General features: G+C 40.0%; 1 protein-coding gene and 1 long non-coding RNA gene across 6 annotated transcripts in view; one reads left to right on the top strand and one right to left on the bottom strand.

Moving 5' to 3' along the window:
• Window positions 1-11,831, top strand: part of LOC111245744 (uncharacterized) — a 50,132-nt gene that overhangs the window by 36,463 nt on the left and 1,838 nt on the right. Inside the window, exon 6 of the long non-coding RNA XR_015321678.1 lies at window positions 8,824-8,988. This is a non-coding gene — a long non-coding RNA (uncharacterized LOC111245744). The remainder of the gene's footprint in view (window positions 1-8,823; window positions 8,989-11,831) is intronic.
• The window catches only part of LOC111245099 (uncharacterized), a 69,729-nt gene continuing 58,121 nt past the window's right edge, over window positions 224-11,831 (bottom strand). For 3 of the 5 annotated variants that reach the window (XM_086980752.1, XM_086980753.1, XM_022792944.2), the window contains 4 exons: window positions 10,181-10,297; window positions 5,960-6,089; window positions 5,586-5,754; window positions 224-3,231 (listed from right to left, as the gene is read on the bottom strand). In XM_086980752.1, the coding sequence (XP_086836878.1) occupies window positions 2,940-3,231; window positions 5,586-5,754; window positions 5,960-6,089; window positions 10,181-10,297 (708 nt within the window). In that variant the 3' untranslated portion in view covers window positions 224-2,939. The remainder of the gene's footprint in view (window positions 3,232-5,585; window positions 5,755-5,959; window positions 6,090-10,180; window positions 10,298-11,831) is intronic. The other 2 variants (XM_086980754.1, XM_022792942.2) reach the window with 2 other exon arrangements.

The raw sequence follows: 11,831 nt of genomic DNA, 5'->3' as shown, positions 1-11,831 counted from the left end.
ATATTGAATATAATGTTGATAGGCGGGAAGCGGTTGTTTCAGTATATACGAGATATGGAGGAATGGGCCGGAAAAGTTGCTTGCAAAACCACAGTTTTATTATTACAATGTATCACCTAACCAAAACGGTTTAGTTTGCTAAGTAGGTCATCTGTCAATGGAAGTTATGTTATTTTAGCAGTGTGTCGTTTATTCCGTAGGTCAAAGTGAAAAGCATCTGAGATATATGTACTACCAAAAATCATCTTTATTTGTGTGCATCTCTGAATATAAAACATTACCGCGTTATTATTAGAGTTATGTTACTTTTTTGATGGTTATTATTGCATCTGATTAAATTAACTGCCCACTTGTTGTATGGTTATTTTGCACGACCCCATTATCATTACGAGGTCGCGTTTGAAACAACAAGATGGCTTCGTGAGAGTTTGATGTTCCTGAGCTGAAGTCTACTCGAGTCTTATCCCAATGAAATTGAATCAGCGTATTTTGTTTCATCTAACAACAGGTCGGCAATAAACCATCGGCGCACGTGTAGATCGGATTTTTCTTATGTGTTATTTTGGTTGGTGCCAGATTGGACTATGCAACACACCGCGAACAAAACGTGACGGAACGTATTCATTGGAATGGCGTAGCCCATTCCTATATGGGTATAACTGTTACGTAAAGGTATATTGGATGACAGTGCGTTGTATTTCAATATCGAAATCCAAGAAAAAAAGCTGTAATTTATCCCGAATATAAAAGATTACCTCATGTGTACTGTGCCATATTAACGATTCTTTGTAGTACTCGCTCTTGTGTCATCGCATGAAATGTTTGGCCAACATTGATAGTTAAGACATGATGTCTAGATGGTCTTGTTCGCTACCGAAGCAGTCATTCATTCAAATCGCCCGGTCCGGTCTGTGCACATCGTCCTACTGTTTATCATGCGCTCCCGCTAATTTGACCGTCTGGCGCCAGTTTTAATCGCGCTCGCATATCTTGTCCATATAGTATAGAATTAATCCATAATGCCCAAGCCCAGGGGATGTTCAGCAAAAAACAATTCTCATTCCGTCACATGAATATAATATTGAGATGCGTGCACATCTGTCTTGTAACATCAGCAGAAGTCGGCGTGCTTGTTTATTATGGAAAATCCTGTCAAAGATCTTTGCGCAAGAAGTCCTCCACATAGAAGGGAAGTGCTGGCGTATTTATATAAGTACGCATGCATTGCTGACACACGGAGGTGAGATATCCTTAACGGTGCAGGCTCAATTCGTGCGTAAAAATTCCGTATTCTCGTATCCTTGAAATCCTTTATCTAAAAACTGTAAATAGTCATGTTTAATACAAAACGTTTGTTGTTGATACGTTTTTCAATGAGCTATAGATTACTGGATGGCTGGACCGAAGTGGCTACTTATTTTGCTTGACGTCTGTATTTGGAACGCTGTGCTAGATCCTGACCGTGCCTCTCATCACAATGATAAACTGTAGCTAAAGTAAAGCGAGCTGATCTGTTTTTTGTCTGTAATCGTTCACCCTTTTTATATACAATATATTGTAGTGTTTATATCGTTGTAAATGTCCAAATACCTACATCATAATTATTATGTTAATAATGAATCACGTTTTTTAATGTATTTTTGGCTCGTTTTATTCGTTCATTTATCGCGTCAGTCTGTTTAGTCCGATAGCCGATTTAGCTTCTATATGTCAGAATCGTCAGACAAACACTTCCTGAACAATTGACCGTTCATAGGCTTCAATCTAGGCTAATATCATTTGCTCCTGTTTCATGCAAAGACTATAATCCCGTCCCGGGTTGAATGTTCGCAAACCGCTGCAGAGTACGTTGGATGTGTATAGGGCTTAACGGTTTCTGACAACTATCCAAGAATTAGTTAAAGCTTCGCCATCTTTGCGCATAGCAACTGGGTCGTGACTCGGACGAAAACTTCCATAGAGGAACTTCAATACTAGAGAGATAGCTATGAATGTTGGGAAAATATCGTTAGCTGTTCTCGTTTGTTGGCGTAGAAAAACGGCTCAGCTGGGATCGTCGTTGCGGCCTGTTAGTCCATATACACTCGATTTGTTGATACGCTATCTCTACCGGGTTTTTCTATCCATGTTAGTCTAATTATTACACTGCAATTCATTGCACTGACCGTTCTGATGGATGGCGTGTTCATAGCGCACACGTGATACGTTCTGGTTCAACATCTGAGTAAAATATCAGCCAAGACAACGTACGTTCACCTTCAATGACGATAACCGTAGTTAACTAAGTAACTGATCGTTTGGCCGCAACATAACCAACGATTATTTTATGTGTCAATCTATTTATATATCGTTATATTCATTTGGATTCGATCGGAAGCACACTGTTCTTCTATGTAAGTTACTGTGGCTTTATATCTCCAGTTTCCTTTTCAGAACCAATCTAGTATATTCTCTGAGCGCTCACTTCAGCTGTCTGATCAACTGTAACACTAGCGTGCAGAGCATTGTGTTATATTTGAACTCATGTGTTCTCATAAAATTAACTACTTAGTCGCAACCCAATCGACATCAGGCTTTTTATTATTTAGGAGAACAGTTTCGGATCTTTAATGGATATTGCGCATTGTTCATTTGCTTTGGGTAGTAATGATGACGCTTGCCGAGGGTCAAACAAATGGCTTTTGAAAAATGAACATTAAGAATGAAATGGTCGATTATTGTGTACCGTCTATAGCCCAAAAAAAGCAGCTATCTACCGCTATTGCCTAGTTAGATATGTACATGGGTATTGTATATCGTTGACGTGCTGGCAGTTGCTGACACTGTCTGTTTATCTTCGACGTAATAACAGCAACGTTTGGCGTAATCGTCTTTTTAATGTAGCAGTCATAGTTGCTGTCGTTGTTGTGATTAGGCCTGCGAAAGGCGGATGATAAAAGCTAGAATACGGTGATCTTAATGCTAGGTACAGTTCTTGCTGGCTCTTTGCCTTTAGCGGCTTTCGCAGTACCTGGGCTAGTACTGCCGTGTTCTGTATAGGTGGCACTGAACGTCCGTCCCACTACATTTTTCTCTTTGTCCTTAAGTCCAGTCCCCTCCGCGAGTGCGGTGTCTGAGCTTGTCGACGCGCGATCTTTTGCCCCTCTCGAGCTTTTCTGCTGATGTTGTTTCCAGGACAATTCTTCAGAATCGTTTATGTTTGTGTTCTCGCTTACCATTGATAGTCGAGATCTGAAATAAGGACGCGACTTAGATGGAAGAACATGCTCACGTGTGTACACGCTAGATTTATTGCTATCTACAGAGCTTAGGCTAAAACGTATTAATACACTTGCATAGGCAGAGTTGTTCAAATAAATGAACTGTATTCGTTTTTAGTCGAAGGAAGTCCAGCACCTGTGCTAGCACAAACGCAACGTCGGTGGTGAAGCACTGGTAAATCCTAACGAGGACGGGAACGTTATTGACAATAGTTGAGGGAACAAATGTACAAACAGACTGGGAAGATTAGGTTAACTGTTTTGCAATAGGAAGTTTGTCAAATTTAACGTGCTTTAAGGACGAGGCCTTTTCGAAATCAATAGATACTGAATGGTGGTAGTGAATTAGTGTACGAGACATTTAGGTTGGAACTGGTTTCACTGACTGACTGACAGGACACGAAGAAATTTCTATTTGAGGACGTGATGAATATCGAGAAAAAGAGGCCCTCCATATGTATTTCGAGCACCCCATTATCATGACCGACGAACAATTAGATACTTTACATTTTACAAAGGGCTACAGGGCGGGCGGTACCATCTAGTTGGGTAAGGCGCATCGATTTTCAGTGCACTGCCATAATCGTCACTGCCACGTCGTCGTCAATGACAAATGGTCACTATGGTATATGATTATCATGCGTTTTATATAGGCCTATTACAGAAACCCTAGGTGAGTTTAACAAGACACACCCTACATAGAATTTCTAGTGCTTCAAATTCTCAATGTTTTGTCGATTTCGAGGATTTGTTCACAGAGTATAAATAGTTGAAGACTTAACAAAAAAACGAAAAAATTTGACGTCACTGTGAAGCATAAACTTTACCTCGTGCTTCTCGTAGTGCGGACACGCTAAGCCTGAACAAAATTGACCACCAGTATAGGCAAGTTTGGACATTGAAAGCGCAGCTCGCAAAATTAAAATCAGATTATTATATGTAGAATACAATAATATAAAGCATAATCTTACTAGATTTAACTTATTTGTTCAACTTTATACCTTGTACCTTATTACCAGCATAACTGTCGAGACTGAAATAGGGCTTCCTAGGGTTAATCGATTCGTCTTGTCCTTTCCCTTTCCTTTAAGGCCATGAAAAGCAAGCAAACGATACCGATCTTGTTCAACATTTTCACTTCATGTAACGAAGTCACTACGCATTATTTATGTATGGGATGCCGAGACCGTCGCTGACGATTTTTCTAGCTAAGCAACTATTACGTCAAAATAGGACAGCTTCTTGGTTAACGTAACCGTTCGCTTCTATCACTCTGAATAGCTACAGCTCGTATTTCGCTCAGTAACCTGTACGGTAGTGCCTCTCATAATCCCTTATAGGGAATGCTGATCTACGGACTAATTCAATTTTTTAGCCCCTCTGCAACGACTACCGGTGCATTTGGGGGTCACCCAATCTCTTCCGGAAGGGCTCTGGCCCGGTAGCAGTGTCGAGTGACCACAGTGAATGAATTTTTCTTATTGACTAGCTGGCTCCTGTCTTTTTATTTACCAAACAAAAGAAGCTTCTTGGCCCTTGAACGAACGTTCCGGAACCCTACCAATCAATAACCTACTATATTTACTAGGTGAAGCGTTGATTTCACGGAAGGACTAAGTTTGCCTTTCAGTGAATGCAGGATCCATCCCGCAGAAGGGTACGAGAAAAAGTTTAGCCACACCGTGTCTAGAAAAAAACAAAAGCTAAGCAAGCTGAGAAACACGCAGAAGGATTTCAAGAACCATAAGTACCTTCTACATTTTCCTTCATGTGAGTTATTGCTGACGCTATGGTTGCCTTAGCCTAGGCCTTCGAGAGTTTTCTACTCCTGCGATGGCGCTAAGATAACTGCTTTACGTAGCATTATAGACAGAACAGTAGACGGATTTTATAGGTGAACATCTTTCTGGTGCAAAATGCAACTCGCGTGATAGAATCCACTTTTAAAGATGCATTAACTTGCGCTAGACGGAAAAAACCCGTAAAGCGTGTAGAAAACTAGGAATGCAAAGTTCAGGGTTGTTGATGTAATGATTTATCTTTATGCTAGGTTACGCGATTAAGATCACTCTGGTGTTCATTGCTTGAGCCTACCAACCTCAACGTCTAAATTTCAGATAGAAACTAATAGCGGAACAGTTGTCAAAGTTAGCCTGGAAAAAGAAAGATTCTCAATGCGATTATCGATCTTTTACCTTATGGAGTATAGTTCGATATTCTATAAGGTAAAAGATCTATTCCTAATAGATCGAGAATTTGACCTTATAGAGCTTGTGTGAACGGGGTAACATGAAATGATTTACATACACGAAGAGCCTAGCATACCTTCTGATGCTGGGTGAGGGCGAAATCTCCCTACTTCTACTGCCGGGTCCACTTGGGCTCGAGGTGGCGACTAGCATTGACGCAACCGTGTTACCGAAGGAGACAACGTAGCTTTCGGAGGAAAGGGGCAAAGATGGACGCTGAATCTGTAATTTCTCTTTGTTGTTGCCTAATGGGAGAACATCGTATTATTTACGTAGTGTCCTTGGAGTTAACGCCGCATGCGTTGACACCGTACACTAGCCAACCTGTGACCTTTATTTGCAGTTATGTTTACGACCACCCGAACTTATCGTGGCGTGCATATATAGAGTAGCCAGGCTAAATCAATTTTCTACCTAGACGAGCCCGAATTTCAGTTAGTGTATATGTACCTGTGTATGATGACCAAGTGGAAGTCCTAGTGCGCAGCGACTGCTGGGACTTCCGACGGGCCCACTCCTGGATTCGAGCGGTTAACCCGGGGACCCGTCCCAGTAGTAACACGATCGCACCGTCCATATTCTGATAAAGTTCGCGAAAAACACAAACAGGTTGAGACGACACGAATCCTTTAGTCAACAAACTATTCTCAGGTTAAGTTCATCTTCTTTAGATAGAGGGAGAGATAAATCTAACTTTATAGAGTTAATCTCAATTCAAGTTCAATACGTGAAGTTTCAGAAATCGACCACAAACTCGGAGAAGTAGACTCAGTAACGACACTGAAGTGCTGTTGTTTTGTTTGATGTAGGCTGGAGTTTGCGTTGAATTGACACGTTCTCAGCGCTTATATACGTCACTTACGCCTATCGGTAGTTGAGCGACAAAGACGATTTCAGTTAGAAAAGCTAAAAAGACGTATGTATAGAGGTCTGATGCCCTTACTAAAGAAACTGGGGGTACAAGCAGCTGATCACGGTATATCCGAGAATGTAAACATCTCATTCATTGGAATACTAAGACTATTATCCACTACAGTAAGTAATCTAAAAATTACATTTTCGTCGTTGATTAAATAGTAGTTAAAGGCTCACTTAGGCTAACAAAACGCCTCCCTATCACAGCAAATGCTTCTAAACCGCTAAGCAGAACACAGGCCCGATATTGTCGAATAGTAAAGTAGGGCATGTAGCATTCAGTGCTCGATCGAGCAGTTCACGAGGGCTGAAAGGCAGATGTGCATCTAAAATACGATCCTACGGACCACACAATTCACTTAGAGAAAAGAATTTCTCAATAGACGGCGTATATTCCAACACATACATCAGCTGCTTCGTGAAGCAGGGTTTGTACTACAACAATAGGCTCAGCCTAGCATCGTTATAAGCGCCGCTCCTATCTTTGGGATGATCAATCACAAAATCCCATACGGCTATCAGCGGTCTTCTACTTGGAGCACAACTGGTTGGTAGCGTCGTGTAAAGTCCCGGCGGCTTAGTCAACAACTTTCTAATGGGTCCGTTTCGCACTGGGTTTTCTTGGGCGATTTGTAGAGTTGCGGAGCGTTCTATATGTATGTATATATGCCGTACATAGTACGCCTTAGAGTAGCTAGAACACATTCTTTGATGATGCCCATTTTCTGAACGAAAAGCCACGAAAAACGTCCATCCATACCTGTGCAATTGCACATCGTCAAATTATATTACCAAATCAATTGTAATGCTACACCATTGAATTGTTATAACCGTACAGTAAAATAATATCGTACTTGTTAGTAGTAACTATGATTTATGCCGGATTACAGATGCTCATCCGGCGTATCCGCTCAACAGGTCATGCAGCAGCTTGTAAAATGCACCTGCCTGCATACTTGTTTATCTACCGCAGCACGCCGCAGGGGTATGACCAAACACAAAGAGGTCGCTGCGTGCATAAGGCCAACGCACCAATGCTAATCTGAATTACAGACAGCGTCCGTCCATCCGTTTATCTGTTTGTTGCCTGTTTCTACTTCCCTCTATTTCTACAGATACGACTGGCGAAGCTGTATATTTAGTCGCGCACTAATCTGTTTATGCTGCAAGCCTTATAATTATGAAGATGTGGTAACATGTCGTCATTTCTTAATCGGTGAATTTCGACAGATACTAGAAATGACGCATATATATATAGAGAACAGGGATCAAAATGAGGAAATTATTCTATCGATAATACGCGGGCAAATTACTTGGTGACCTTTGCAACAGCCTGAAGACCCTATCCGACTGGTAAATATTAGGAAATGTCTCAAATAATACCCTGCACACCAATGTGAAAGGAGGCTAAGGCCAAATTAGTAACCAAAAAAGGCCACAAAATCAAGATTAACGTATTTACGAGTTTAAGCTACCTGCTCCTCTAAATCAGAGCATCACTAACGTTTTGGCGTGATTTAAACAATGCAAGTGTTTCTAAGAGAGCCTCCAGCCCTATTTATGTTTACGGATCTGTAGCACTCGTCGAAAATGGAAGGCATTTTTTAAGTGTTCATCGAATTTAGAAGAAGAATCGGGTCGACGTCTTCAGAAGAATTTTTGTTCGGTGCATTCAAGAGGACATAAAGAATTACAATAGGAAAGCAAAAAAAGGAACAGGGCCTTTATTCATTATGATGAGTAAAACTACACTGCAATGACAAATTAACAAGACGTATCGGTGTTCGAAGAGTGAAGCAGCCTCGGATATGATTCGAAGGCTGAGATTTGGCACTAGCAAATGTGCTAATATTGTTGGAATGGCTTTATTTACATTTACGATAGAGCGCTTTGAACGTAAGTCAAATATCAGCAAAAAAATCACAAAATTCTGCAGTTCTATTTCGACACAAGCACAAATGCTGCCCAAGCCCATAACAGGATGTGTGTTGTTCTTAACCAATATGCGTTATTGCCAAAAATAGCTCTGTCGCCTTTGTTCCGGAAGCTTTGTTGTGAAAGATTTTCTATTTAACGATCGACTGATCACGGAAAAAAGTTAATAAAACTATTGAGAAAGTTGAGCAACATCTAAACTTAGGTAGCCATGATATTGCTAAGAAGTTAAACGTTCATCATCAGATAATTCTAAATCATTTAAAGGAAACTGGCTACAAGAAAAGACACCACCTGTAGAACTCTGCAAAAATAAATCGAAATCGAGCTATTTCTATCGAAGTCGACTACAGGTCATAGGTAATAAATCAGATACAATCTTAATGTGCAAATGAAGAAAACAATGTAGAAAAGATGTATTTAAAATTTAAGTTAAAAAGTGATGCTGTCTATGTGTTTTATAGCACCGGAAAGGAGTCCTGCGTTATAAACTGCTACCGCCGGGCACAATGATTGATTCGGAACTCTGCTGCTAACAACTAGCAAGATAATAACAGCCTTTAAAGAAAATCGACCAAAATTAATAAACAAGGAAAATGTCGTTCTTAACCACGAAAATGCTAAACCAGGTACATTTTTAGCTACTTTTAGTTTTTGTTTCTGAAGAATTACCTTAACGGTGGTAATGCTGCTTCAGTGGTGGGTGGCACGAACTACTTGTCACAATTTTTCTTTCAGAAACCACACAACCTACAGTAATAAAGTTACGGCGTTGCCAGCGATATAGCAGGAGGTCATCGATCAAAATTGCACATAATATGCTTAGTCATAATATGCTAAATTATAAAAAAATATTTGCTTAAGAAGAGTGGATACTTTTTTAACAGTTTAGCCATGGAAAAGTGCTATGAATATATATGTTATTAAAAGAGCATGAAAACAAGTTTTTAGACCTTAAAGGACTTCACATATCCTGTTCCCCGAGTTCAGTTAGCCTGCCCTTCAACTTCCTCATTTACATATTTTATCAATTTCTTTCAATGTCCGTTGCAATGCAAAAATAACCGTTTCACTTGCAAATTGCAGTAACTTGAAGGACTCACTTTGTCCCAAAATTCAATTAGTACCCACTTTGTAGAATCTGAGACAGCAAATATTTTCCAATATAAAGCTTTTATAGATTCTAAGCAGGTATTGAGATCTTTGCTAAAAAAGGATACTGCGGAAGAAAGTAACGGTCATACCAATTGGCAAAATTTTACGCAGAAAAATCTGTGTTTAAAACAACACCTCTAAAAGGCAAGCTCGGGCCCTCAACTCAAGTAACATAAACATTTAGCTCTCCTGTTTGGCGCAGTTATTCAGAAGCTCGTACTATTTTTACGAGATAAGGCAGCTTTGACTGTTTGAGCGCCTCAATATTTAGCACAAACACTAAAAAAAAAAACGAAAACTAGATATTTGCTCATAGCTAAAAAGCCATGTAAAGGTATTTTTTTGTTACATCCAAGGGCTACACATACTAAACCCACCTTCAACGTTTTGTTGTTCAAACTGGAAAAGACTTAGTTGAGAAAACAAACGTTTGCTGGCTACGGTGAAAAAGGTACGATTGTGTAGCTTTTACTTTCTCTATACTCGTTTGAAATTTATTTAAAGAAGACACTATATCGTTTATTCGTATAACGAATTAAGTTCCTCCGATCGATGCTGAATAAGTTAGTTGTGTCAGGTCAATTTCGAGACGTTTATTTTGGAGCGTACAAATGAGATACAATGAAAAGATCGGATCACTGAAATAGTTACCTATGCGATACTTACCCGAATCATCTCAGCAACATCTTTTTGATTTGAGTTGTGTACGTTAACACCATTGATCTCCATGATTCTGTCGCCTTGCATAATGCGGCGACACCGTGCCGCAATACTTCCCGGTTGCTGAAATTTTCAAAGTTGAAATTTAGTAAAATGGTGGACGAACCACCTCTCAACTACAATGGTATAACGGAAAAAAAAAACAAAAATTAGTTCAGACGTTGCAAATGCCCTAAATATCCATATTTAACTTCCGTCACAATGATGTGCTCGTTTGCTGTGCTCTAAAAATGTCGATTTGTCGCTTCAACTGGACTTCAGCCTACCCATTCTATCTATAATTCAGTCTTGACAAATTTCCGTTTTAGCTTGTAATGTACTGCTTTGAGAATTTCATTGTACTCCTGACTGTTTTCTCGAGATGCCTATCTAGCGTTACGTACGTCTCCTCAAATGTTAAATATCTCTAAGGTTCTCTATGAGTTTAGCTTGGTTGCAAAATGGCAAATAATTTATATATATATATATATATATATATAAGCGGAACTCTGTTTCAGTGATCAGTTTGCGCTAGCACATCGGTGCAATTACAGTGCACTGATGACCTGTCTACATTCTTCAGAGCAATACTTTCCCCGCCTAGCTTAGGTGAAGAACCTATGAAATATTCTCGATAAATGATGTTTACGTTAGCGACCCCAATAGGGAGTATAAAATTAAAAGCGACAGCCTTCAAATACTATAAAACCTGTAGCAATGCTTCACTATACACTTTCTATATGAAGGCCAATTTGAAATCGAATTAGTGATTAGGCTGTTAAGACGGTTGTTTTAATGCTATAAAGCACATTTTATGTCCGGTACTCCGCGGGAGATTCTGTCGTGTCAAAATCTATTCCTAGATATGACGAGCATGCTTCTAGACTGCTTAAGGATAGTCCAAGGATCTCTGTTGCTAGCCCACTTCCTGGGACGAGGACGGAAGGAGGTCTTATCCTGTAAGCTGTGGTTTCGTTCTAACGAGAGCGTTCCCTGGGCAAAGACCTAGTGGAAACATACTACATGTGTACATGTATGTAGTATGCTGTGTGTGTGTTTTTTAAACATATGACAAATTAACAATAAAGTAAATCCAATAAAAACTGTTTACACACCACACGCAAATAGCCTGATTTGCCAGCTATCTTACTTGCATCGATACTATTTACCACATATGTATAGAATATTTCCTAAAAGGAGCTGTCATTAAGAAACGCAACAAGATTATAATTTGTCCTGCCTTATTAGCGCATCTGTGCGTACTACGTATCAGACGCGAGGGCCGACACCAGAGTGCGGGCTCTCTGCTGTGGTGCTTCCTCCAACAGAATTTACAGAGCCATTAAATTAACCAGAGTAAGCTATCGGCCGTCCTAGAGCCTGTGAGCATTTGAGTTGCTATTAACGATCTCTCTCTTTAACCCGGTGACTACCATATTCCCAGCCAACTGTATGTTCTGCACTGCTATAGGTGAAGCTCATCGACGTAGATACATACGTATAATACCAAATAGTCTTTGTATTAGTAAATAAAGGTATTGGGGGCACAGCAAACCCCGTGTGGGTTAGGGGTACCGCTGTAGGTATAGGCAAATCTTCCCTTAAGCGCCTAGTATCA

Source organism: Varroa destructor, unplaced genomic scaffold (assembly GCF_002443255.2).
Source record: "Varroa destructor unplaced genomic scaffold, Vdes_3.0 BEIS01000002.1, whole genome shotgun sequence".
NCBI classification, from domain to species: domain Eukaryota; kingdom Metazoa; phylum Arthropoda; class Arachnida; order Mesostigmata; family Varroidae; genus Varroa; species Varroa destructor.
This window is presented reverse-complemented; position numbering and strand designations above follow the sequence as displayed.